This window comes from Osmia bicornis, chromosome 2, assembly GCF_907164935.1.
Source record: "Osmia bicornis bicornis chromosome 2, iOsmBic2.1, whole genome shotgun sequence".
Classification (NCBI taxonomy): domain Eukaryota; kingdom Metazoa; phylum Arthropoda; class Insecta; order Hymenoptera; family Megachilidae; genus Osmia; species Osmia bicornis.
The window spans coordinates 3,692,819-3,717,756 of NC_060217.1; the positions used below are offsets into that span (position 1 = coordinate 3,692,819).

Genomic DNA, 24,938 nt, shown 5'->3' on the forward strand with positions numbered 1-24,938 from the left:
ATTTTATATAAATTTAGTTCCTTTTTTGCCGTCAGGGTGCGCTGTTTCCGCGGAAAAATTTTAGTTCAAATTTTCAATTGATTATTCAGTTGAACCCCCTGTGGTTCGGGGGGATCCGAATACGGCCACGGTATCCCCTGCCTGTCGTAAGAGGCGACTAAAAGGGGGTTGTATGGAGCGAGCGAGGCAGTATCAAGTAAAAGTAAGGATAAGAAACAGAAAAAAATTTACGGTGAATGCGTGAAGTAATGTACGGCGCGAATAAGAAGCGAGTTGAAAAATAGCGCGTATACGCGCGTGGCTGATAATTTTCGGTGGGCAAAAAGGGACCGATGTAAAGGGTCCCTAAAATACGCCACCCCTAAATGGGGAAACTTGAAGTAAAGTGAAGTTATTTAGTTGATTACCATCATTTAACGTCCAGGTACGTAATATTACGTTGACATGCTTTTAAACAGGGATCTTAAGACGATGGTTAAGACTGTTGCAGTGCGAAGTATTTCACGTTTTTATATTAGGATAGAGCAGTCGGCGTTCGTTCTCAAGGCACAAATTCAAAACCCTTTGAAAACAAAGGCATGTCTAGTCTTGTTGGATCTACATATAGTTAGCAATCTATATAGTGCATCTAACGAGATACGAACTCTCGGGCGCGAAGCAGGGTCGACTCACGGTATATCGATCCCTGCATACTAAAAAATAAGAAGCTACTTTTTTTGGAACAATAACAACAGGTGTAAAGTCATCTCCCAAAATCATGACATAATTTTTGCGTACCCTATATACGGGATTTTGCTATGATCGCGGTGTGCGTATTTGAAAAACGCTAAGTTCCCCCCTGCTTTTCTAAAGGGCCCATGGGAAGAGACCGTCGAAAGTTGGCCCTGAACTCGACCCTTGACAGCCAATAGTAACATCCAGCACATGAACACCGCGCAGCTGTTTTGTTTATATTTACTGACTCGTCTCGTTGGACGGACTATAGTTACTTCAAAAAATATGGATCCACGTATAATTTTGCTATTTATACTTTCCTTTAAACGAGGAATATGTTTTGAAGAATGTAACCCCAATGTAGGTATGTAAGAAATACTGTATTTATGGAAATATGATTATTTACTTTACTATTTCATCTAAATGCAGTGGATTTTTTTCTTTTTAATTTGTGAATTTAATTTTTTTAGCGATTATAGGTGGTGGTATTGGTGGTGCAGCGAGTTCACATTTTCTTACAGAATTATTTAAAAATAATGTTAATATTGATTTATACGAAGCAAATACTATTGGAGGACGTTTAGCTACTGTAGAAATTGATGATAACAAATTTGAAGCTGGTGGTTCAATTATACATTCTCAAAATAAATACATGCAAGAATTTGTTAAATTACTTGGTATCTTATTTAACATAATTTTATAACTTTTTATATTTTTTAATTGTTTGCAATGATAAGTTAATTTTTATTTATTTAGGTTTAGATGTTAGATCAAATAATAATCAAAGGGCAAGCATTTGGGATGGCAATGAAATTATATTTGAAGAAAGTAAATGGGAATTAATAACTTTGGCTAAATTAATTTATAAATATGGTACTCAGCTATTTAGCCTTAATAGGTATATTATACATTTTCTATAGTATTATATACCTGTAAAAATATATATGTTTATTAGATATCACAATAATATTTTATTAATTTCAAACAGATATATAAGTTCTATATTAAATAAGTTTGAAAAAATATACCATCTACAGGATGCTGGATATTCTTTCATAAATATTTCTAGCTTTATGTTGGCTATAAATGCTGAATTTCCAAGAACTTTACAAATATCTATTAAGAATGAGCTTTTAAATTTGGGATACTCAGAAAAATTAATTGATGAAATTGTTAAAACAACAGTGGTAGTAAATTATGGTCAAGATACAAATGTTCATAGTTTTGTTGGATTTGTTTCTTTAGCTGGAGCAGGTTCCAACTTGTGGTCTGTCAGAGGAGGAAACAAAAAGGTTTCTATGTAAATTATGTAAAAATGTCTTTTCATACAATAATTAACAATATTCTATGTTTTAGGTACCTGAGCACTTAATATATAGGAATAAAAATGTAAATGTTATACCTTCACATGTCATAAAAGTTGTTAATATGTTAACAAATGGTACTAAAAATCTATATGAAGTGCATTATAGCAATAAAGGTAATAATAATATAATAATTAATAATATATAACAATAATTAAGTTCATAAAAATTTATTTCAGATAGTACTGTGATAATGAAATCAGTGTATGATATTATAATTATTGCAACTCCACTTATCCATGATCAGAAATTTCCTATAACTTTTGAAGGATTTCCAAAAAATGATTTTTATAGTATAGGAAAATATCATGAAACTATAGCAACATTTATTAAAGCAGATTTAAAACCATACTACTTTGGTTTAGAAGAAGAAGTAGATAATATTCTAAGTTGTAATCCAAATAAAACAGTAATTAGTGCTTTAGGAAGACTGAATTCTGTGGAAGGTACAATGAAAAATAGCAGAGTTTGGAAAATCTTCAGCAACAAACCTTTGAAATCAGAAATTATGAATGAAATGTTTTCAAATGTAAGATTAATTTGTAATATTTATATAAGTTGTAACATGAAATTGTATTACATTACATGAGAAAGTAATTCAATATTTTTTAAGATCAAAGAAGTACAACAAATCAGTTGGAAGGCATATCCTGAATATTCATCAAAAATTCATGAAGCAAGCTTTAAATTACATAATGCACTTTATCATGTGAATGCTATTGAGTGGGTTGCTAGTGCAATGGAAATGAGTGCAATAAGTGGAAGAAATGTTGCACTTTTAGCATACAATGATTTTGTTCAAAAATATTGCTTAAAAAAGTCTGAAGTACAAGAAAACTCTGATGAAAATACACCATCTACTGAACTATGATATAATAATAAGTAAACAAAGCTTTATGTAAATATATGTAAATATGCATGTAAAACGAATAGATTGTAGTAATTTTTATTAATTATAATTTAATTTATATATCTTTATTTGATAATATACATTGTTAAAAGTAATGCAATAATAAGGTAAATGAAAAATCATATTTTAATTGTAAAGTGTTGAAAATATTACATTGAATGAACCGAGTTAACACACATATTGACACAAGTGTAAGTGAATCGCGTATCGCTTCGTGATGCGATAACTATAAGGTTACTATGATTACTCAAGCTGAAAATCGTATACCACTTTTAACACAAAACCACTGTGTAGTTTTTCGAACTATCCGATGTACCGACACTAAAATTCTTAGTACGAACTTAAAAACTTGTGAGAACATAACCTAGTTAACCTTAGAAGAAAACACACGAATGTCAACATTGTGTTAACTGGACGTACTGAAGATGTGATCTCATCGGAAAAGTAGCATTTGTCAAGTTGTACGTAATGTCATAATATTTTATGTAAAAAAGAAAGTGTAATGGAAAATCATTCCGTTAGAATAAATTATGCGCTAACATCTCGCGACACAGAACAACCATTAATACACGATAGCCAAACTAAACAATACGGAGAGAACAGTAAAAACCGTGAAGAAATACTTGTATTAACAAGCGAAGTAAAGGGTGGCTTGTTTTATCCCAGGGCTTTGTTATTTTTAACATTATGGTACTTCTTCAGTGGATGTACTTTGTTTTTGAACAAATACATATTATCTTACATGGAAGGCGATCCTACAATTTTGGGTAAATAAATTTTATATCAATAATTAAACTAACATAAACTTATTCATTCATTAGTAATTCCTTAAACATATCTATTATTTATAAAAATTGCTTATGTAATTTATATGTTGGTCTTTGAATATAAGATTGTGATATCAACATTTGGTAAATTTTTGTATGTAATGCTAAATATTCATTTATTTGAGTAGGTGCTTGTCAGATGTTAATGACAGCTGTTTGTGGATTTATACAAATGTATTTTCCATGCGGAATGTACAAAGCAAATCCTAGGTTAATGAGGCCAGCAGGTTTTTATAAGCATATGATATTGGTAGGATGTACAAGATTTACAACTGTAGTACTAGGATTAGTGTCACTCAATTATGTAGCAGTGAGTTTTACAGAAACTATTAAAAGTAGTGCTCCACTTTTTACCGTCCTTATTAGCAGATATTTATTAGGTAAGAATCAATAATTTATGTAATTTATAATTCTATTCTATTTGGTACTAATAATGAAATTTGTTATAAACATTTACATCTGTGATTCATTTAAGTATTATATAGTAAAATATACTTTAATTTAAAAATTTAGTTAATATAATGTTTATTAAGAAAACTTGATATATCAAATATAACAATTTTAATATTTTTTTATTTTTTATAGGAGAACATACAGGGTTATATGTAAATTTATCTTTAATACCGGTAATGGGTGGACTTGCTCTATGTTCAGTAAATGAAATCAGTTTTGATCTCAGGGGATTTATTGCTGCTATGGCTACAAATGTAACGGAATGTTTGCAAAATGTATATTCCAAAATGTTAATAAGCGGTGATAATTTTAAGTATACGTAAGTATTATACATATTAATGTGAATCGCAACGTTTAAGCGTTGACGGTCGAGTCCACAATATCGCGTGGTCGGCAGCGAACAAGCTGAACTTGCCTAATATTATTTTACATATTTTTATAACGTTTGTAAAATTACAGACCTGCAGAGCTGCAATTTTATACCAGTATAGCATCAATCGTGGTACAAGTACCAGTTTCAATTTTATTGGTAGATTTAACAACACTTCAACATTCTTTAAGTTTTAAATTATTCACAGCATTTCTTCTGAATGGAGTGTTTTTCCATTTTCAAAGTATCACTGCATATGTACTTATGGATTACATCAGTCCTGTGACACATAGGTGTGTTTTGTTAATTCTGACGAAATATAGTTACACAGATTATTCAAATTTAAAATTTAGTTATTATAAATAATATCTTTTGTTACAGTGTTGCTAATACTGCAAAGAGAGCTTCATTAATTTGGCTTTCAGTTCTGTTGTTTAACAATCCTGTGACTGGTTTATCTGCAATGGGAACATCCTTGGTAATAGCAGGAGTATTATTGTATAATCGTGCACAAGAATATGATAGATTGAACAAAGCAAAATTACGATACACTTCGAAAGTTAATTTACAATAATTTTATATTAGTGTTATTAAGGATTTATAATTACTGAGAATAAATTATTGTATTAAGTGTATTATTCCATGAAAAACTAAAACAAATTTAGTTTTAATTTCTACAATCCAGTATTTTATTAATTATAATAATTTATACTTTCAATTAAAGTAAGACAATGAAAATATATTTTGCATCCTAGATGCATCTTTTGATAAATAACTTTAATTGCATATATATGACGATAAAATTAACGTAATCGTAAAACATTATGTTAAATACAAAATACACTGTACAAAAAGAATAAAGCGATGTAAATAATCTTTTAATAAATAAACATATGCATGTACATACATGCTTTATATAACTCTGTGTACATACATACAAGGTATTCGACTACAAGTGGGCAATCTTTCCGGGTGGCGATAGCTGGGGTGATTCTGAATAACGTTTTCCTTTACCAAAATGGTCGTTAAACCGTAACCGAACATCCTGTATATACTTTAACAGTTCTTTTGTTTCTGATATTTTATAGCTTCAATAAATAAAATTTGTTTAATGATACTAACATGCGTATCTATTAACTAGTATTCAAAGCTTGGTCAAGATCAGCTAAGATATCCTGTTCTGTTTCAAGACCAACGGATAAACGAATTAACTGATCGCTAATACCTAATACTGCTCTAGTTTCTGCAGGAATTGATGAGTGAGTCATGATGGATCTATGCAAAGAATTAAGAAATAAGTAATAGAAAACATACTTATCATATGTCATGGTAAATTATTATTATTATTTACTTACGGTAATTCGGCAAGAGACTCATAACCACCAAGTGATTCAGCTAATGTAAATAATTTAAGCGATTTTAAAAATTTTGTAGCATCACCTCTAAGATAGAAAGAAACCATTCCACTATGACCAGATGTTTGTTTAAGAGCAAGTTCATGTTGTGGATGAGATGGAAGATCTATAATACAATTATTATTTTACAAAAATATATTGCATGTAAAACACGAGGAAAAATGTTCCTAACTTATATAGGTACATACATGGATGAATTACTCGTTCTACGCGAGGATGTGATTGTAAAAACTTTGCAACTGCTAACCCATTCTTCATGTGCTGTTGCATTCTTAGTTCCAAAGTTTTTAAACTGCGATTAACCATAAAACAGTCAAAAGGGGACGGAACAATGCCCATAGCTAAACCAATTAAAAAATATATATATTATTTTTATGCGTATACTATAATTACACTACAATTAAAAAATAAATAATAAACTACCATTTTGTAAAAATTTAATTCTTTCTGAAAGATCATCCCTATTTGTAACTGCTGCACCCATAATAATATCAGAATGTCCATTCATATATTTGGTCAAAGAATATACAACAATATCTGCTCCTAATTCCAATGGTTTCTACGATAAAACATATATCAGTTATCTAATTTATATATTATGTTGTATTATATTAGGCATGGCAAGCATTATTCACCTGATAATAACATGTTAGAAAAGTATTGTCTATCACTACAATAATCTCAGGATTTTTTTTCTTCAGTGTGTCAGTAACTGCTTTAATATCAATTAATTTAAGCAAAGGATTAGTTGGTGTCTCCAACCAAATCATCTAAAAAAAAAAAACATATAAATGTACGTGTCTATTTATAACATTATGTAAAATTCCAACATTTTTGTATACCTTTGTATTTGGTTTTATATTGGCTATAATATTATTTACATCTGACATATCAACAAAAGATACTGCAATATTTTGTGAAGATAAACATCTTTGAAAGAAACGATTGGTTCCACCGTAAATATCGTCTCCAGATATAATATGATCTCCTGCTTTTAATAATGAACATAATACTGTATTAGCACCTAAACCAGATGAAAAAACAAATCCATATTTCCCATTTTCTAAGGTAGCTAAACATGTTTCTAAAACATTTCTTGTAGGATTGCCACTTCTACCATATTCAAACCCCTGAAATATAAAATAATATAAGAAATCATATTATGATTTAATTCATCAATAAACTTTCTTTTTTTATCTTACAGAAGTTACTGAAAAAACTTTGTAGTTTTAAAATAAAGAGTCTTACTCTATGTTCTCCAGGTGCATCCTGTTGAAAAGTAGTGGACAATATAATGGGAGGTATTACAGAACAATGCATCCATTGCAAAGGATCTTGTCCAGCATGTATAGCTTTTGTAGCAAAACCTTCTTCTTTTGCCATGCTAAAAGATATTTAAAATCGCTACTTTTTGCATGTGAAAAATTAATTTCTCAATAATTAAAGCTTTAAGTACTTTTAATTAATTCCATAAATGTTCATTTTGAAGAAATAGAATAATACTACTTACTTCAATTAAAAAATCTGCAAATCGAAACAAATTCACCTATACCTAAAATAATATGAGCCAAAAATAAGTCACAGAAGTTGGATGATTTAAAAGTTATATAAGTTTCTAAATTACTGATAACACACTCTGTTCTTGACGTGTATTTGAATCTCTATTTAACAATACACGTGGCAACATCTTTAACTTCAAGCAGTGACATTGCGGCCGCAGTAAGAAACAGAACCTGAACGAGTGTTGGAGTGTCGGTCACTGTCGACGCAGAATTGGAGTCTCTCGTCGGTGACTATATCATGAGATATGAGATGACGCGCGAAAATTATACAAATAAACAATTTAAACAACAATAATTTGATTAATAAACAATTGTAAAATTAAAAATAGTAATTAAATAAATTTTAATAGAATAATTAAACAAAATTTTGCAATATACCCATGCGAAAATGTAAAGAAATAAACAATTTAAATAGATATAACAATAATTTGATAAATAAACAATTGTAAAATATAAAATACAGATATTTATAATATTTATAACAAATATTAACAAATATCAGATAGAAATAGTTATATAAATGTAACCGGCCGCGGAACCGGTGAAGCGAAACGTCATGCTTGATTGGGCGCGCCGGTACCCAATTGTCAACAGCTCGACGAAGAACGACCTGGAGACTGAAGAGAGGGCAAATCGAATCAGTCTTATCGTGACCGTCGAGGGGTGCAGATCTTTAGTACATATGTACATATACCCCTATTTTATTTTCTGCGTTCATTTAATTTGGTGTATTTATCTTCTTAACTCCCGTGTGCATCAGTTACATCCTTGATTCCTTTACATCGTTGCACCCCTTATAAACCTGCATTATTTACATCTCTGCTTTCCTTACAACACTGCTGTCCTTACATCACTGCATTCCTTACATCCCTGCATTCTTTACAACCCTGCTGTCCTTATATCACTGCATTCCTTACATCCCAGCATCCTTTACAACCATACTGTCCTTACATCACTGCATTCCTTACATCCCTGCATCCTTTACAACCCTGCTATCCTTACATCACTGCATTCCTTACATTCCTGCATCCTTTACAACCCTGCATCCTTTACATGCCTGTATCCCTTACATCACTGAATTCCTTACATTTCTCCATCGTTTACATGCCTGTATCCCTTACATCACTGAATTCCTTACATTCCTGCATCCTTTACATCACTGCATCCTTGAAATGACGCTTTCGGCGTAGTAACAGCGCCCTCTAGTGGCGAAAAAAGGAACTAAATTACGAATAAATTTAGCGCGCCCCAGCGGCAAAAATTGAACTAAAACCTCGATCCCGAGTCGGCGCCATCTGGTGGTAAAAAAGGGAACAAAACCTTACGGGAATTTTGGCCCTCTAGCGGCAAAAATGTGAACTAAAATCTCGACCTCGAGTCAGCGCCCTCTGGCGGTAAAAAAGGGAACCAAACCTCGCAGGAATTTTGGCCCTCTAGCGGCAAAAATGCGAACTAAAATCTCGACCTCGAGCCAGCGCCATCTGGTGGTAAAAAAAGGAACCAAATATCGCAGGAATTTTGGCCCTCTAGCGACAAAAATGTGAGTTAAAATCTCGACCTCGAGTCAGCGCCCTCTGGCGGTAAAAAAGGGAACCAAACCTCGCAGAGATTTTGGCCCTCTAGCGGCAAAAATGCGAACTAAAATCTCGACCTCGAGTCAGCGCCCTCTGGCGGTAAAAAAGGGAACCAAACCTCGCAGGAATTTTGGCCCTCTAGCGACAAAAATGTGAGTTAAAATCTCGACCTCGAGTCAGCGCCCTCTGGCGGTAAAAAAGGGAACCAAACCTCGCAGAGATTTTGGCCCTCTAGTGGCAAAAATGCGAACTAAAATCTCAACCCCGAGTCAGCGTCCTCTGGTGGTAAAAATCGCAACCAAATTTGGAACGAGATGTAAGGGCGTCCAAGCATGTAAGGGATGCAGGGATGCAGGGATGTAAGGAGTGCAGGAACACAAGGAATGTTGGGATATAAGAAGTGCTGAGATGTAATGGGTGCCGAGATACAAAGGATACGAGGATGTTTTATAACTTTTTGACGATTTGGATAATATAAAGATCAGCGCGTCATTCTTTAGGGCCTTCTGAACACGTCCCTCAAATTTTGTTGCATTCTGTTCAGTAATGATGACGTAATCTGTGTTATACCACCGACGAGATACTGTATCTCGTCGGTGGTTATACGTTCTAGGGATTTTTCTAGGGTCTGTCGGTAAAGTTTTCGACGCTATAACTCAGAAATGAAATTGGGTAAATTAAATAACTCAATTGCTTTTTTCAAATGATTTATTTATCAAAATTCATGAAGTGAATACAAGTTTGTCAAACAATTACAATAATGATTGTTCAGTTTTGTGCTGCTTTTGACTGATTTAAAAAAAAATAGAATCAAAGGGAGTGAAAATTGGGTCTTTTCAGATGTCAGTTTGAGGTACGGTAAAAGAATGACTAGTAAAACAGGCACGATTATCATACTGGCTGTGCTCTCTGCATGCAGATCTAATCTCATCTGGGAGTGTCTGGGACTTCCTAAATCATGACCCCTCGAAAACAAAGGCATGTCCAGTCTTCTACTATCTGTAGTCACTGCTAGACACACTATTGGATGCATGACTTGCGGAGATTCGGCACAAGAGATGCGATTCAAAAATCTCACGACTTCGTTCAAACGATGCGTTCAATGGAGGAGGATGAAGAAGACAAGTGAAAATCTGAATAAATGAATAAAAATAATAATTTAAAAATTGACCGCCGAAGGCGGAAGCGCTCAGCGATACCACATCGTTTTGGAAACTCGGTCGGTAATGGTTGAGTAGTTTCCGCCACTTTGGCATAGATGGCGCTGAGATCGAATTTTGAAATATTTTATTTGTGCCGGTCTTTTTAAGATACAAGTTTGTTGAACAGTTATTTTAATTAAGAAAATAGAATGAATGCGAATAATAATCGTGGCTGTTCAGTTGTAAATACGAGGTGTGGTAAAACATGCACAACTGTCCTACTAAACGTGCTCTACATTTAGACCTATCCTCACTTGGGGGTGTCTGACACCCCCTAAATTACAACATTACATTACAAATTGACTTTACTCGGGCTTAGCCCAGAGATGGCGTTCAAAACAGGGGGGGGAGCCCCCCTATATTGCCCAACGAAAACAGCGGCCTTTACAAAGCTCATAGCGCTCACTCAATTCCAATACAATTTTCACATATGTAGGTACTCGTATACACGCCTTTCCGCTCGAACATTCTGTTTATTGCTAAAGAGAAAAGAGAGGAGAAGCTAGAATATAATAAAATTAATCGTTACCGTCGAGAACAAAAGCATGTTCGGTTTTTTTTTGCATCTGTAGTCACTGTAATAAGCTGGAAAACACATATACATATATAAACACATATGCATATATGTATAGTGTGTATTTACTAAAAGTAGCCCAAACGTCTAAACTCATTTTAGCGCAAAGGTTTTATTTTTATCCGATCGCTGAGGCGAACAGTTTAAAATAAACTTGCAACAACGTCTAGTAACGTCTGGACAGTTCTATTCGTCTTTTTAATACGATGTGGAAGCGGCATCAGCCTCAGTATCGCATTACGGTTTGTCGGAGGAGTAACTGGTAATCCAACTCTTCGCGTGTAAATCTTCAATACATTAAGGAAATTAATATAATATATCATATTCATTATTTAGTAAGTATTTTATTATAGTTGTTCATACTCCTGTTAAGTTTTGTTTATTTAAATGGTAAATAAAGATTATGATCATCTTATGATCAATGTGGATTGATTTACTTGCCTTAATATTAAAATTAGAAAACGTGTAGTTCTTGGTGTAATACACATTTGTTTACAATCTTATTTATTACAATAATTTTTCAGTTAAAGAATCCATCATGACAAAAACAACAAACCTGAGTGCACGTGAATGGAAGGAAAAAGGCAATGAGGAATTTAATAAAGCAAATTGGTCGGAAGCTTTAAGTTGTTATACAAATGCACTGAAGCTTACGAATGAAGATAATTCTGAGAAAGCAATATATTATAAGAATCGTGCTGCTGCGTATCTCAAACAGGAAGAATATAATAAAGCAATTAAAGATTGTGATGAGGCTCTTAAGATATGTCCAAATGATCCTAAAGCATTGTTTCGCAGATGTCAGGCATTAGATGCACTAGAAAGATTTGAGGAAGCATATCGTGATGCAAGATACATTATTTCAGCAGATCCTGGTAATAAAGCAATTCAACCTATTGCTGCAAGACTGCATGAAATTGTTCAAGAAAGATATAGACAAAACTCTCGTGTTAGTGCCAAGGTTTGTATATCAATATTAATTACATAATCTAATTGGATTAATTATAAAATGTACATAAAAAATATTGGGATAATTGTATTCATGATTACATATTTATGTAGGTATCCCAAATGATGAATATAGCTTTTGAAATGAAAGGAGACAATGAAAAACGAGAACAAGCAATGAACAATTTACTTGTTCTTGCCCGAGAAAGAGCAGGGGCAGAAGTGATGTTTAATGATGGAATTGTTTCTCAAATAACTAAGACCCTTAAACTTGAGAAGAATGAAGAAATAATAACGATTGCTATTCGAATAATTGCAGAATTATGTAAAGATAATATCAATAGAACTGAAATTACTATAAAAGATATAGGTATACCCTGGTATTTAGAGATGATTAATAGTAAAGTTTCGGAAAGGGTAAATGCTGCTCAGTACTGTTTACAGGTCAGTATATCTACTGAATATAAACATTTATTATTATCATACTTAGAAATTCATAACTGAATTTCAAATGATGTTACAGACTGTACTCAATAGTTACAGTGGAATGGATAACAAACCAGATTCGAAACCAAATAAAGAATTATGTGAGAAATATAATAAGGAAATTGATACCATCTTATCTTGTTTATTGTACAGTATAACGAGTAGAACAATTTCTGGATTAGCTAGAGATGCAATTATAGAACTTATAATGCGCAATATTCATTATACTGCATTAAATTGGGCAGAACGTTTGGTCGAACTTCGTGGTTTACAACGTTTAATGGAAGTAGCAAGTGAGCTTGAAGAATACAAATATGAATCTGCTATGGACATCACCCCATCTACTAGAACTGTAACCAGCGTTTGTTTGGCAAGAATTTATGAAAATATGTATTATGATGCAGCAAAAGAGAAATTCAGAAATGCTATTGATGAATACATTAAAGACAAATTACTTACCCCAGATATAGAATCTAAGGTAAACGATACATTACTTGTAATGTAATATTTGATTAGAAATTCTATTATGAAAATGATACATTTTTAATACATTTTTTTATTATACTTTTTAAACAGGTTCGCATTGTAGTTGCAATAACAACATTATTACTTGGTCCATTGGATGTTGGAAACACTGTAATTGCCAAAGAAGGTATTTTAGAAATGATACTTGTTATGGCCGGTACAGATGATATATTGCAACAGAAGGTTGCTTGTGAATGTATCGTAGCTGCTGCATCAAAGAAAGATAAAGCAACAGCGATTATAAACCAAGGCGTGAATATATTAAAGAAATTGTATCAATCTAAAGACGATTCGATTAGAGTACGTGCTTTGGTAGGATTGTGTAAGTTAGGTAGTTCGGGTGGTACAGACGCCACAATAAGACCATTTGCCGACGGCGCAACAAAGAAATTAGCCGAAGCTTGTAGAAGATTCTTAATTAACCCTAAAAAACAAAAGGATATGAGAAAATGGGCAGTGGAAGGATTATCTTATCTCACGTTTGATGCTGAGGTGAAAGAGAAATTAATTGAAGATAAAGAAGCGATTCAAGCAATGATTGAAGTTGCTAAAACCGGAGATCAGTCTGTAGTTTATGGTGTTGTTACAACATTAGTAAATTTATGCAACGCTTATGATAAACAGGAACTTATACCAGAAATGATAGAATTGGCTAAATTTGCAAAACATCATATACCAGAAGAACATGAATTTGATGATGTAGACTTTGTAAACAAGAGAATAATCACCCTAGCTAAAGCTGGGGTAACAAGTGCGTTGGTTGCGCTTTCTAAAACGGAAAGTCAAAATAGTAAGGAATTAATAGCACGTGTTTTCAATGCAATTTGCAGTCAACATGAAGTACGAGGAATCGTCGTTCAACAAGGTGGAGCAAAGGCACTATTGCCATTAGCTTTAGATGGAACAGACAAAGGAAAGAAACAAGCATCACAAGCTCTTGCGCGTGTAGGAATTACGATAAACCCAGAAGTTGCATTTCCTGGGCAGAGAATAATGGAAGTAGTACGGCCATTTATAAATCTTTTAAATCCAGAATGTTCTGCGCTTGAAAACTTCGAGGCTTTAATGGCTTTGTGTAATTTAGCTGGTGTTAATGATAGTGTTAGAAAACGAATTTTGAAAGAAGGAGGTTTCCAGAAAATTGAAACTTACATGTATGAAGATCATGAAATGTTGAAACGTGCATCCGTTCAAGTTATAAATAATTTAATGATGTGCGAAGACACTTTAAAATATTATGATCAAGAAAACGATAGAGTTAAATATTTGGTGATTCTCTGTGAGGATGAAGATTTAGAAACAAGCATGGCAGCAGCAGGAGCCTTAGCAGTGCTAACATCATGCAGCGTAAAATCTTGTATAAAAATATTTGATTCAAAGGATTGGTGTGAATCGTTACGTTATTTACTTGCTAATCCAAATGTTGATTTACAACATAGAGGAGTTGTAATTGTTTATAATATGATTAAAAGCACGAAAGATGTTGCAGCAAGACTAATTGAAACTGATATCATGGAAATTTTAATGGCTTTAACAAAGAGTGATACTGTAGAGAATAAAAAAGTAAAGGAGCTAGCTGCCGAAGCATTAGAAGCTGCAACAAAATGGGAGCTCATTAGGAAAAATGCAGATGATGAACAGATACCAGAAAATTCGAATACTTTGGAAAATGTTGAATAAATATCAGTATATGCTAAGTTAGGTATTCTATGAAATGTGAAATGTACTTAACAATAATTATATTTTACGCGACAAAGTGCCTTGTCTTTCGTAGTAAATAGCATCACTAAAAGACTAAATATTGAAGTATTTTTCGTTTTAGATATTATAAAAATATTGCATTTATTAACAACTTTATATTATACAACATTGTTACATAACATGATAAAATTATTTATTTAATGTTTGAAGGCCTAAACTATTTATTTTGTATAAATAATTATGTATTATATATGACCGTATACAGGAATATGTATATACAAATTTCATAATGTGCAATTTGTTTCAGTAAATTTGTACAATGTTGTTTTAATATACCTTTTCCCCATTAATCTGTTAAAAACAGGGATTAGGGTTATTTTCATTACAATTTTAAAAATGGATGATTTAAAGCTTCATCTGCAGTAAAACGTGTTTTGTAATCTAAATCCAACAGTCTTAATAAAAGGTGATAAGCTTCTTTTGGAAATTGATCGCCTGATGATACCTTAAGACATTTAATAAACATTACTTAATATATGCTTTTAATTACCGTTATTTATATAATTTTGTTGTTTTAGTTTTTAATGACATTTAAAAATAAATGATAAATTAAAAAATACCTTTTCGTAAAAATTATGGTTTCTATTATTTAATAAATTTTTATTTCTTTTTTGTAATTTCTGACATAAGGACACAATATCAATTCCTGGTATATCTTCACTAAAGATAATTTTTTTTCCTGAATTGGCAAACAAAACGTTTAAAATATGAAAAATAAATAGAATCTTAAAATAAAACAAAACAAAAGAAAGAAAATGAAGTGCCTTACAAGATGAGCATAATAAAGAGTTGTAATTTATACCTAATTTGTGTGCACACTGTTGCATCTTCTGAGATCCAAATACAGTTGTTATTTCTGCTAAAGCTGTGCAATCGTCTGGAGAATGAAAAAATGGTTGAGTACCACTAAGAATGCACAGCATCATTACTCCACTTGCCCAAATATCAATCGCTGGTGTTTGTGAAAGATGCTTCAATAAAACTTCAGGAGCACGAAATCCTGGAGTACCCGCTCTTGGAGCCGTCTGGTCTGGTCTTGATGTACACAATGAACAAACTTTTGGTTTTCCAAAACAATAACATTTCTCTCCAGTAACCTTTTTTCTACTACTTAGAGAAAAATTAAAATCGTTCTAGAAAAAAAAATATTTGAAAAAATAATAAGTATTGTCTCGTAAAATTATATATTGTATTACTGTAAATAATTAATACTTCGTCTGATCGTTTCCGCTTAAGCGAATGTACTGCAGAATTAGCTGATTTATGATTTTTAGGTTTTTCTTCTGGTATGTATTCTTGTGCTAATCCAAAATCAACTAATAAGTATCTGTCAATAAATAAAAATATATATTAAATGTATATTAAACTAACATTGTACCATAATAATTTATTTATATTCACCTTTTATTGCACCGATCATATAAAAAATTACTGGGTTTCACATCTCTATGTATTATATTAAATTGATGGACCCTTCTTAATGCAGTCAATAACGCTATCATATAATCTTTAGTTTCCTGAACAGTCAAATCTTGTACATATTCCTTTATAAAATTATTAATAAAAAATTAAATTTTTGGTTTAAAATTATTTAGAATGAATTGAGATATGAATATAAAAGCATTTTACCGAGAATTTATCATGTCGCATATATGGCATTACAAAAATTACTGTTTCAAAATTTCGTAAACATAATTCTAATCCAACCACATAATCTTTTCCTCTAAAACAAGAATTTCATTAATTTTTCTTATATTTTAAATCTTATATGTATGTTTATATGCATATAGTATATATTTAATTATATTACAATACTTTAAATTTCTATTACCCTATCTGTTGCATACATTGTAATTCTCGTTCAATCTTTTCTGGATGTCGAGTAGGAACTAAATGTTTTAATGCAAATTTTTTAGAACCATCAGAAGACTTTAAAGTAGCTAAAAACACAGAACTGAAAGTCCCTTCACCAACTTTTCCATGCACATGAAATAAATCTTTAATTAATGGAATTGTACTTTTAATGGCAGCATTTTTATCTTCTGAAATTATTATATTACATTAAATTCTACTTCCTTTTTATTATAATGAAGTTTTTACAAATAAAATATAATTTCTTACTGTTGTCATTATCCTCTTGTATCTGAGTCTTTTCCTCCATAATTACAATATATTAAACGACGTGCATAATTCTATAAACATATCAATATTTCCTAATTAATTACTTTAACAAATTATTAATCTTATCATTCATCATTTGCATTAAGTCTTATGTATACACTAACCTATCACAACTGTCAAATATTGGCATCATTTTAAACGCTCAAATCATGAATCTTAAGACTGGACATGCCTTTATTCTCGAGGGGTTGGGGGACCCAGGCACCCCCAGGTTATTATAGGTCTGCAGATACATAAGCACAGCCGGTATGACAATCATGCCTGTTTTACCAGTACCTCTTTCACCACACCGCGGACTGACAACCATAAAGATACAGTTTTGAGTCGCTGCTATGCTTTTTCTAGAAATCTACACGCGAGTAGTCCTAACGACCCCACAGGTTTTCCGGGCGAAGCCGTGGATCGCCTTTTCTTTCCTGCTTGTCTACGCGTCTACGCTCTGTCCGTATTGGGGCGGTCCTGGCACACGACATCTTCATAGACCGTAGCGACTACAGATCCAATAATAAGACTGGATATGCTTTTGTAGCTAAAATGTGGCAACTCTTTCAGACAAAAAAAAATATTTTTATATATACGTACTTTTCCAAATGTTTATTTGCGCAGATGTATGTTGTACTTCATTATTTACATGAATAATTAAAATTGAGTATTACAAACTGAATGCATTTATGAAACACATACAATATTTATCACTTATCGGTCATAATAGCGCTATATTTAAAATTGAAGATGAAAAAATAAGAATAACTTGTTTTACTTTAAATTTAAAGCATTTTAGAATTCATAATATGTAATAAAATAACATACATGTAATTTTTATTGCGAAACGCTATTCAATTAACACAGAATATCATTTTAATATATAAATTTATAATGGTTTAGTACATTTTTATTATTTAATTTAGCATAATAATAATATTAATGAGCTAGTTAAAATAAAAAGTAATAATACAATTTTACGTTTACAATTATTTGTGTATAAATCACTGTGTCAGTGAGTGAACCTGGATGTTTTCTTCCTTTTTCGCGGAATGATTCGTTACTTTATAAAGTTTGTCCTTTTCAATAGGTATCATGTTATAAATGTACGTTAGTTTGACTTCACATTTTTTTTCTTAAAGTGCAACCAAATATATGCACAATTTCTGATCCCCATCGTGTTTCGAATGAGTTTCATTTAATAATCTAATTGATCCTTGATATACATTTCAATAGCCACGAACATGTAGCATGCTAAAATTCCAACACAAGGTAACTGATTGCTTTAAGATTCAATTATTGGCTAAGAAGTGTTCTTATTTCTTTGTGCATGTGGCAAAGAAAATCGACGTAACTTGGACTTCCATCATTTCCTCTGTCTTCGATTAAGAAATGACGCAAAACCATTTCAAGTTTTTCACGTTGTCTCACTATAGTTAACTAAACAGAAGCATTCAAAAATATTGATAAATGATTAAATTAATGATACACTTAATACTTTTCCAACGACTCACCCTCATACACCGATGCCTTTCCACGCGTACACGATTGACAATATCTGTGATTCGTTTATTCAATGGTGTATCTAATATTGGCAGTGCGGTACGATCTGTATCAACTTGAACTACTGATGGAACACCGAATACTGCCTGCACCCATTGCGGAGAGAGTGCTAGGCCTAGCCACATGAACATGTGGACACTGTTTTCTAAATTAAGAGAAGAAAAAATGTGATTAACAAAACAACAAATGGGAATGAATGACGTATTTACCTAGTAAGTACGCGCCGTCATCAGTAAACTTGTCAATGGAGCAGCGCAACATTTGGGGCAATTCTGTATCTTGCGGATCGACATCGTGTAAAGGAAGTAATCTTGGATAAATATATACAACGGATATTGAAATGGGCATAGTTGCAACTGCTTGCATAACAAAAGATCTATCATCAATAGTCATATCAGCACCTGTAAAATTTAATTCAAGTTATTAGGATTATAGTTATAAACGTGGGTAAACGGAATGCAAAATAGCTTTACCTCCAGATATTGCATCATTCTTTAATAACGAATTGATATAAAGTGGTAGCAATTTCATACATTCTGGTAATATTAATTGGCCAGCGCTGGATGGAGAAGCGCAATGTTTCCGGTACGCGCCTAACATATTTGCACATCTTGCAACTAAGTTGTCTTTAACAGTTTTCGGAGTCGATTCAATTAGTTTGAAAACACCTAACAAACATAATAAATTTTAATTTATGATACTTAAAATTTATTATTAAATATAAATAATTTATCATACTTTGTTTGGAGAAGTAATTAATAATTGCATCCAAGTCGCATGCTCGGTACAATTCAGCCATTTGAGAAGAAGTTTTTAAACTAAGATTAATGATACGCAATCTTCTGACTCCGCCGCATGAAGTATACAACAAAGCTGCTTGAATATATACACCTTCATCATCAGTTAATTTATCATCATGTTTTACTTCTACAGCAACAGCCTGAAATATTTTATATTAAAATATACCACCACATTTAAAAAGTATTAAAATGAAAATATTTTAGATTATTCCACCTTATTGCAATCTATACTAGCTAATTCCATATCTGTCGTATTGGACATAAAGAAATGTCCGTAGAAGTCAGTTGCTCGAACACCAGTAGACGTACGTACGCGCATAATCGCATCAAATGCAATTGGTCTACTAATGTTATTAATAACATCTGCAATTAAACGGTCACCGTCTATATCAGCCTGAAACATAAGAATATTTAGAATCATATATTTCCTAATTGCATGTATTGTAGTGTTTGTTACCTGGAAATATGTATATTTATAAACTTCTCCACCAGTTAGTCTGCAAATTTGACCTATTGTTGCAACGTCTACGTACGAGTTATTAAAGACAAATAAATCTACAGAACATCCCGCGCCAACACATTCTTGGCCTAAGTTATTATAGACATTATTTTGTGGTGCTGAAAGAATTTATTTCACGTAATATCTTGTTTAAAGAACGCATGTATAAATAATATCATATAAACAATTTACCTAGCACGGTTTTTTCTTTCTCTGTTCCAAGAACTTTACGATCATCACGGTTTTTCAGTTTACCGGGAGCTTCAGCGATTGGTAAAGATGAATGAAATACCAATAATTTTCCAGCACAGTCTGAAGCCTTGAAGGTCAAAATTCCAACTCAGTAATGTTTTATTATATTATATATTATTTAAAGAATCTTTAAACATTAAACATACTTTTAATGCTTCTAATCCAGCTTGTATCGCAGGAGCGAGAATTGTTTCTGTTTCCCGAGTATCCGCAAACATTGTCGGTATCTGCGTCATTAAACTATCAATAACAGCTTCGCTTTCTTCGACGTCGCATAAGAACCCATCAAGAAGTGGCATAAATACATCTTGTACATCTCCCACAACCATCATTTGTGGTTGAGCAAGGCAAGGGTTAATATTGTAAAAATGCACCGTATTATTGTACGTTATAAATCCTACTTTCATGTTTGATTTTGTTTGACCAGCATCGACTGGCAGATGCCGTAAAATTGATTTCATTTGCGCACACAAGAGATTAATTAAACCGGACTTAACTGTGTTGTATGATACATCGATCACGAATACAAAAGCTGGTGATTTTGGGAAAGTATTGTTCTAAAAATGAATAATCCATATGAAATTGTTATTGTTAATTTGATTTATTAATATGTGCTTTACCTTGCAATAATCCTGGGTAGCAACATACTCGTACGTTCCTAACATTAATTCCGGCCTCTCATAGCGGTCCATGCGTTGACCAGTGTGATCCAAATGTTGGAAATATTCCGATGGAACTAAATTGATAAGATATGATAGTTGTTGCCAAAAATGATAGAAGTATCAATCTTTACCTTCAGTTGTTGCTTTACAGAACATGCATTGGAATCTTCTGCCAGCATCGATGAACTGCATAAATGGACTCATGTATGCTTTACATCGTACGCAACGAACTGGACCAATCTCACCCATATCCACAATAGGTGGTTCGTACTCGCTTTCCGCAACACGAGCCATTGGACTTATTATTAGACCAAACGGAACATTCGTCTACGATAAAAAATATTGCATTGATTACATGAAAGTGAATTAATGGCTCTTATATAAGATGCTCAATTTACTTGTTTTATAATATCTGCTGTGGTAGGAACAGTATACATAGTAGATCTGATATATCTAGGGGACGCATTTCCTTGATCCTGCGTCACGTATTTTGTAGTTACTAACGGCGGGACCAATCCCTTTTGGTTTGTGACAAATACACCACCTCTGACACGCTGATCATCTTGCATTACTTGAATTGGGCTTGGCATTTGTTCAGGGTCTAAACGTTTAGCTTGCTGTGGTTGAATACCCGGCTGATATCCACCTGCAACTCCCGGTGTACCACCTTGATACGCACCTCTTTGGGCATTATACATATCGTTATTATAGCTTTGATATCCTGTCTGTTGGTAGCCCGGCATCGCGCCGGGTGGACTACGATTGAGTCCTAGACTTCCCATAGTTTGACCGTGCATTGGAGGTCCAGAAGCATATTGTTTCTGACCTGTTTGTGGCATGTTTGCACCAGAATTCATCATTTGTCCTACATGTTGACCACCTAACGGGGGTTGCATTTGTGGAGCAGATAAATTCTGCTGTCCTAATAATGGCGGTCTGCTGTAACTTTGTTGATTTGTTAATGGGGGTGGAGCAACACTTTGTTGACCTAACATGGGAGGTGGATGTACGTTTTGTTGATTCATTGGTGGTAAACCGGATAAATTAGACGTGGGCATATTTGATTCCGAGTAAGAATGACCTGGTTTTTGCTGCCCTTGTAAAGAAGAATATTGTTGTCCCGGTAAAGGTGGTGGTGGAAGCGAAGAACCAGATAAAGATGGTTGTCCTGGTAAAGGTGGGCCTGATAAATTTTGCTTTGACATAGGTGGGGCAGGTAAGTTGTGCTGTCCAGGTGCTCCTTGCATAAATGCATTGCTATGGCCTTGTTGGCCGGGCAATGGAGGTCCAGATAAGTTTGCTTGTCCTGGCATTGGTGGGTTAGAAAGATTTTGTTGCCCAGATAAAGGTGAACTAGACATATTCTGCTGTCCTTGTAACGGTAGGGCTGCAGATCTTTGTCCCACTGGTGGTCTTGGAAAGTTTGAATGTCCAGGAGATGTATCAGTAACATTCATTTGTCCAGATTGATGTTGATTTGAAGAAGACAATCCAGTATTGAACATCTGTTCGGATGATAAAGTTTGTCCAGAATAATATTGACCAGAAGTAGACATTGTGGAATGCCCTGAAAATGGAAGACTCATGGACTGTGGTGTGGTATTTTTTGAGGCTGGTCTTTGTTGCTGCATATCTTGCCCTGCTTTTCCACTAGGATCAGTCTGTCCAGTAGAACCTATCACAAGAAAATACATATGTTATTAACAATGATATCTATTTATCAAATATTTATACTTACCAGCTACTGATGTATCTAATGCATTATTAAAACCATTAATATTTGAAGGTGTAGATACCACTGGACTAGTTTTTCCAGGTAAGGGTGGTGGAGGATAATTCTGCTATTCATTAAATAATACCAAAATTAATATATGAAATATTTTTATAAATATTATGACTGTTATTAACTTTAATTACCACTGATGGTGGTCTTTGTTGATCTCCTAAGGACATATTTGTCATCTGATTAACTATATTATTCTGACTTGGCAAAGGTGTTGTCATATGTGGATTATTTGTAGCTGATTCATATTGAGTGTTTCCTAAAAAGAAATTATATTGTCATCAACATGAATATATTAGATGGAAAATGAAATAAAAGCAAATCTTAATACCTTCTGTTTGTATATTATTCATATAATATGGAACTTGAGACTGGTGTAAATTACTTAAAGGAGGTCCTTGCATTGGTTTTTGAGAAGCATATGTTTGCGAATTCATGGGAGATCCTTTTAACATATTTGGTGGGATGTTAGAATTTACTTCTCCATATGGAGATGAAGTTGGAGGACCAGGAAAATAGCCAGATGGTTGTTGTGACTGTTGCTGTTGTTGTTGTAAGTATTGCGGATTCATGTTTTATTCTAAAAACAAAAAAAGAATATTAATCAAACAATTTTGCATGATTTGTTTAAAAAAAACAAATATTTTGAAGAACTTTATTCTTTTGAAAAATTTGATTAACATAGATACATAATCAACCAATATACCTACATGTAAGAAAATTAATAATCATTGCAAAAAATATATGAAAGAAGTATTTTACAAAAAATAATATATATTTATCAATTTATAAATGTTTCCAATGTTTGAAGTAAAATCATACAAAATTATATACAATATACTCTTCACTATACAAAGAAATATATAAATTAAAAATAAAAGCCTAAAATATGCTGCAAACTGACAGACAGAAGATAACCTATACAAAATCAGCTGTATGATTTTCGTGCATTGTATCATTTTCCGATTGAATGTAAAATTTATGTCTTAATCATCTGACGACAATGATTGTATATAGTAAATTAACATTAAATGTTGCTTAAGTATTGTAGAAAGGTACAAGCCATTTTGCATACAATGACATTAACAATTTAGTCCGTCGAACAATAAAATCGACAAGCACTTACAAAATACAAGTTACTTACGTTGTAATGTTAAACGTATTTGAACCATAACAAAAGTTAATATTTCCACAAATGTTTACACTAAATGAAGAAAATGTACTTCGCTGCAACAGTGACTGCTGCCGATGCCACGTAAGGTGGCATTGCGCATGCGCTTGGTGCACGCTGACGAGACACGTCATGATAAAAAATTAGAACATTGTAAAAGGGAAATTTAAATAAAAATTCGACCATATTTTGTTCTAATTTGCTTTTTATATTGAAGAAGGAATTAGAGAAACAATCAAATGAATCATAATTATTAAGTAATCGCTGGAACATCTACGTCTGAGAAAGAAAATAAACCTGTGCTTCATAACGTTTTAGTTCACCAGTTGGTATCCTTGTAAGCGCATAATTTAAATAGGTTACATGTTTCAAATTTTAAACTACATATCATAAGTTATTTACGCATACTGTAAAAATAAAATTCAATATTAGAAAAGTTAAATTATATAATGTAAGATTTTGAAAGTTACCTCCACTGTTAAAACCTGATGAATGTGGATCATACACACGAGTTTCGTTAAATCAAAAGTACCCCATAATAAACTTAATACTGTATCAATTGCATGTACTGAATCGTTACTTTCATAGTAGATGATACTAATGTGCAAACAGACATATACAATATACATCATCGTTAGTATTCTAAATCGAAATCCATATATTTCGTTTAGGAGCGATACTGCTTTACGCAATTTAAATCGAAGTACTTTTAATAGTTTTAATCTGGAAACTAAATTTCAATCTAAATAATTTGTTTTCACAAAAAACAATATGTAAAAAGATTTATTGAAAACATACCGTTATTTACATCAGATGATTCAGAGATGGAGCCCAAACTTTTTCCTTTTGTGATGATATTTAAAATCATATTTATCTCTTTGAATCTGAATCTGATTTTATCAATAAGTATAACGAATGAACATAGTATTATACTATTGATAAAATCAGGTATATGCTCTACCATCCACATAAGAACATATATGTAATTTGAATCATTATCTACGAATCCGTAGTAATCCATTAGATTGAAAAGGATTGTTATGAGTATTGTGTTGATAAGTAGTAAGACATCGTTTCTCATGCACAATAGATAATCAATTTCTGTATTAAAAAATTTTATGTTTTTATCAACGTTGTCTATTTGTTTGAACACTCGTCTTAATTTCGAACTTTGACGTATGCTTAAGATCATAATTAGAGGTAGTGAAATTGTGCTTGTGTAGTATCGAATTCGTTTTACTGTGATTGTCGTATTTATGCTAATAAGAGTTTTAAACATATCACTTGCATACTTATGTACTTCGAAAAAAAGGACCAAATAAATTATTAGCAGTACAATTTGATATATGTAATTCAGAAA

General features: G+C 32.5%; 6 protein-coding genes across 15 annotated transcripts; 3 read left to right on the forward strand and 3 right to left on the reverse strand.

Annotated features, from left to right (window-relative positions):
- Window positions 1-103: 103 nt before the first annotated feature.
- Window positions 104-3,588, forward strand: LOC114875502 (prenylcysteine oxidase-like). Of its 5 annotated transcripts, none has more exons than XM_029185869.2 (8): window positions 104-1,078; window positions 1,185-1,391; window positions 1,471-1,612; window positions 1,703-2,006; window positions 2,071-2,194; window positions 2,258-2,607; window positions 2,692-2,960; window positions 3,511-3,588. In XM_029185869.2, the coding sequence occupies exons 1-7, from the start codon at window positions 925-927 to the stop codon at window positions 2,947-2,949; spliced, it is 1,539 nt and encodes a 512-aa protein (XP_029041702.1). In that variant the 5' UTR covers window positions 104-924; the 3' UTR covers window positions 2,950-2,960; window positions 3,511-3,588. The 5 variants fall into 5 exon arrangements, with proteins under 5 accessions (XP_029041702.1, XP_029041699.1, XP_029041698.1 ...); XM_029185866.2 differs by lacking the exon at window positions 3,511-3,588 and having other exon boundaries at window positions 104-734; window positions 853-1,078; window positions 2,692-3,008; XM_029185865.2 differs by lacking the exon at window positions 3,511-3,588 and having other exon boundaries at window positions 104-424; window positions 519-1,078; window positions 2,692-3,008.
- Window positions 2,986-5,558, forward strand: LOC114875505 (solute carrier family 35 member E2A-like). The gene is made up of 5 exons (XM_029185875.2): window positions 2,986-3,755; window positions 3,944-4,195; window positions 4,401-4,587; window positions 4,728-4,931; window positions 5,020-5,558. Exons 1-5 carry the CDS (start codon window positions 3,491-3,493, stop codon window positions 5,210-5,212), a joined length of 1,101 nt encoding a protein of 366 aa, XP_029041708.1. The 5' UTR covers window positions 2,986-3,490; the 3' UTR covers window positions 5,213-5,558.
- LOC114875504 (putative cystathionine gamma-lyase 2) lies at window positions 5,496-7,827 on the reverse strand. 4 transcript variants are annotated; one of them, XM_029185873.2, is made up of 9 exons: window positions 7,689-7,827; window positions 7,564-7,605; window positions 7,302-7,457; window positions 6,896-7,183; window positions 6,689-6,823; window positions 6,477-6,612; window positions 6,242-6,394; window positions 5,994-6,159; window positions 5,496-5,913 (listed from the first exon to the last, which is right to left on the reverse strand). In XM_029185873.2, exons 3-9 carry the CDS (start codon window positions 7,434-7,436, stop codon window positions 5,772-5,774), a joined length of 1,155 nt encoding a protein of 384 aa, XP_029041706.1. In that variant the 5' UTR covers window positions 7,437-7,457; window positions 7,564-7,605; window positions 7,689-7,827; the 3' UTR covers window positions 5,496-5,771. The 4 variants fall into 4 exon arrangements, with proteins under 4 accessions (XP_029041706.1, XP_029041704.1, XP_029041705.1 ...); XM_029185871.2 differs by having other exon boundaries at window positions 7,302-7,437; window positions 7,689-7,826; XM_029185872.2 differs by having other exon boundaries at window positions 7,564-7,827.
- A 2,996-nt stretch (window positions 7,828-10,823) lies between these two features.
- On the forward strand, window positions 10,824-15,112 carry LOC114875488 (protein unc-45 homolog B). The gene is made up of 5 exons (XM_029185830.2): window positions 10,824-11,300; window positions 11,490-11,926; window positions 12,028-12,357; window positions 12,437-12,877; window positions 12,976-15,112. Exons 2-5 carry the CDS (start codon window positions 11,504-11,506, stop codon window positions 14,602-14,604), a joined length of 2,823 nt encoding a protein of 940 aa, XP_029041663.1. The 5' UTR covers window positions 10,824-11,300; window positions 11,490-11,503; the 3' UTR covers window positions 14,605-15,112.
- On the reverse strand, window positions 14,748-16,964 carry LOC114875491 (cell division cycle 7-related protein kinase-like). 2 transcript variants are annotated; one of them, XM_029185836.2, is made up of 8 exons: window positions 16,807-16,964; window positions 16,517-16,727; window positions 16,315-16,408; window positions 16,087-16,229; window positions 15,898-16,012; window positions 15,488-15,818; window positions 15,246-15,364; window positions 14,748-15,130 (listed from the first exon to the last, which is right to left on the reverse strand). In XM_029185836.2, the coding sequence occupies exons 1-8, from the start codon at window positions 16,844-16,846 to the stop codon at window positions 15,008-15,010; spliced, it is 1,176 nt and encodes a 391-aa protein (XP_029041669.1). In that variant the 5' UTR covers window positions 16,847-16,964; the 3' UTR covers window positions 14,748-15,007. The 2 variants fall into 2 exon arrangements, with proteins under 2 accessions (XP_029041669.1, XP_029041670.1); XM_029185837.2 differs by lacking the exon at window positions 15,246-15,364.
- On the reverse strand, window positions 16,807-23,688 carry LOC114875489 (protein transport protein Sec24C). 2 transcript variants are annotated; one of them, XM_029185834.2, is made up of 17 exons: window positions 23,552-23,688; window positions 22,739-22,987; window positions 22,542-22,666; window positions 22,363-22,462; window positions 21,023-22,299; window positions 20,756-20,951; window positions 20,583-20,698; window positions 20,109-20,519; window positions 19,903-20,029; window positions 19,669-19,829; window positions 19,426-19,605; window positions 19,150-19,351; window positions 18,885-19,079; window positions 18,621-18,812; window positions 18,363-18,556; window positions 17,143-18,288; window positions 16,807-16,877 (listed from the first exon to the last, which is right to left on the reverse strand). In XM_029185834.2, exons 2-16 carry the CDS (start codon window positions 22,977-22,979, stop codon window positions 18,145-18,147), a joined length of 3,861 nt encoding a protein of 1,286 aa, XP_029041667.1. In that variant the 5' UTR covers window positions 22,980-22,987; window positions 23,552-23,688; the 3' UTR covers window positions 16,807-16,877; window positions 17,143-18,144. The 2 variants fall into 2 exon arrangements, with proteins under 2 accessions (XP_029041667.1, XP_029041664.1); XM_029185831.2 differs by having other exon boundaries at window positions 22,363-22,465; window positions 23,552-23,687.
- Between the last annotated feature and the right edge of the window lie 1,250 nt (window positions 23,689-24,938).

Bases quoted from the DNA above. Each gene is read 5' to 3' on its own strand.
- LOC114875505 (XM_029185875.2), top strand. From the start codon at position 3,491: ATGGAAAATCATTCCGTTAGAATAAATTATGCGCTAACATCTCGCGAC. The intron at 3,756-3,943 runs GTAAATAAATTT...TTATTTGAGTAG, and splicing joins AGGCGATCCTACAATTTTGG to GTGCTTGTCAGATGTTAATG. The intron at 4,196-4,400 runs GTAAGAATCAAT...TATTTTTTATAG, and splicing joins TATTAGCAGATATTTATTAG to GAGAACATACAGGGTTATAT.
- LOC114875489 (XM_029185831.2), bottom strand. From the start codon at position 22,979: ATGAATCCGCAATACTTACAACAACAACAGCAACAGTCACAACAACCA. The intron at 20,520-20,582 runs GTAAAGCACATA...ATTCATTTTTAG, and splicing joins CTACCCAGGATTATTGCAAG to AACAATACTTTCCCAAAATC. The intron at 20,030-20,108 runs GTATGTTTAATG...TTGACCTTCAAG, and splicing joins CTGGATTAGAAGCATTAAAA to GCTTCAGACTGTGCTGGAAA.
- LOC114875491 (XM_029185836.2), bottom strand. From the start codon at position 16,846: ATGGAGGAAAAGACTCAGATACAAGAGGATAATGACAACA. The intron at 16,230-16,314 runs GTAAAATGCTTT...AATTTTATAAAG, and splicing joins TGCGACATGATAAATTCTCG to GAATATGTACAAGATTTGAC. The intron at 15,131-15,245 runs GTATTTTTTAAT...AAATGTCTTAAG, and splicing joins ACCATAATTTTTACGAAAAG to GTATCATCAGGCGATCAATT.
- LOC114875488 (XM_029185830.2), top strand. From the start codon at position 11,504: ATGACAAAAACAACAAACCTGAGTGCACGTGAATGGAAGGAAAAAGGC. The intron at 11,927-12,027 runs GTTTGTATATCA...ATATTTATGTAG, and splicing joins ACTCTCGTGTTAGTGCCAAG to GTATCCCAAATGATGAATAT. The intron at 12,358-12,436 runs GTCAGTATATCT...ATGATGTTACAG, and splicing joins CTGCTCAGTACTGTTTACAG to ACTGTACTCAATAGTTACAG.
- LOC114875504 (XM_029185873.2), bottom strand. From the start codon at position 7,436: ATGGCAAAAGAAGAAGGTTTTGCTACAAAAGCTATACATGCTGGACAA. The intron at 7,184-7,301 runs GTAAGACTCTTT...TTTATATTTCAG, and splicing joins ATGCACCTGGAGAACATAGA to GGGTTTGAATATGGTAGAAG. The intron at 5,914-5,993 runs GTAAGTAAATAA...TTCTTTGCATAG, and splicing joins GAGTCTCTTGCCGAATTACC to ATCCATCATGACTCACTCAT.
- LOC114875502 (XM_029185869.2), top strand. From the start codon at position 925: ATGAACACCGCGCAGCTGTTTTGTTTATATTTACTGACTCGTCTCGTT. The intron at 1,613-1,702 runs GTATATTATACA...AATTTCAAACAG, and splicing joins CAGCTATTTAGCCTTAATAG to ATATATAAGTTCTATATTAA. The intron at 2,007-2,070 runs GTTTCTATGTAA...TCTATGTTTTAG, and splicing joins TCAGAGGAGGAAACAAAAAG to GTACCTGAGCACTTAATATA.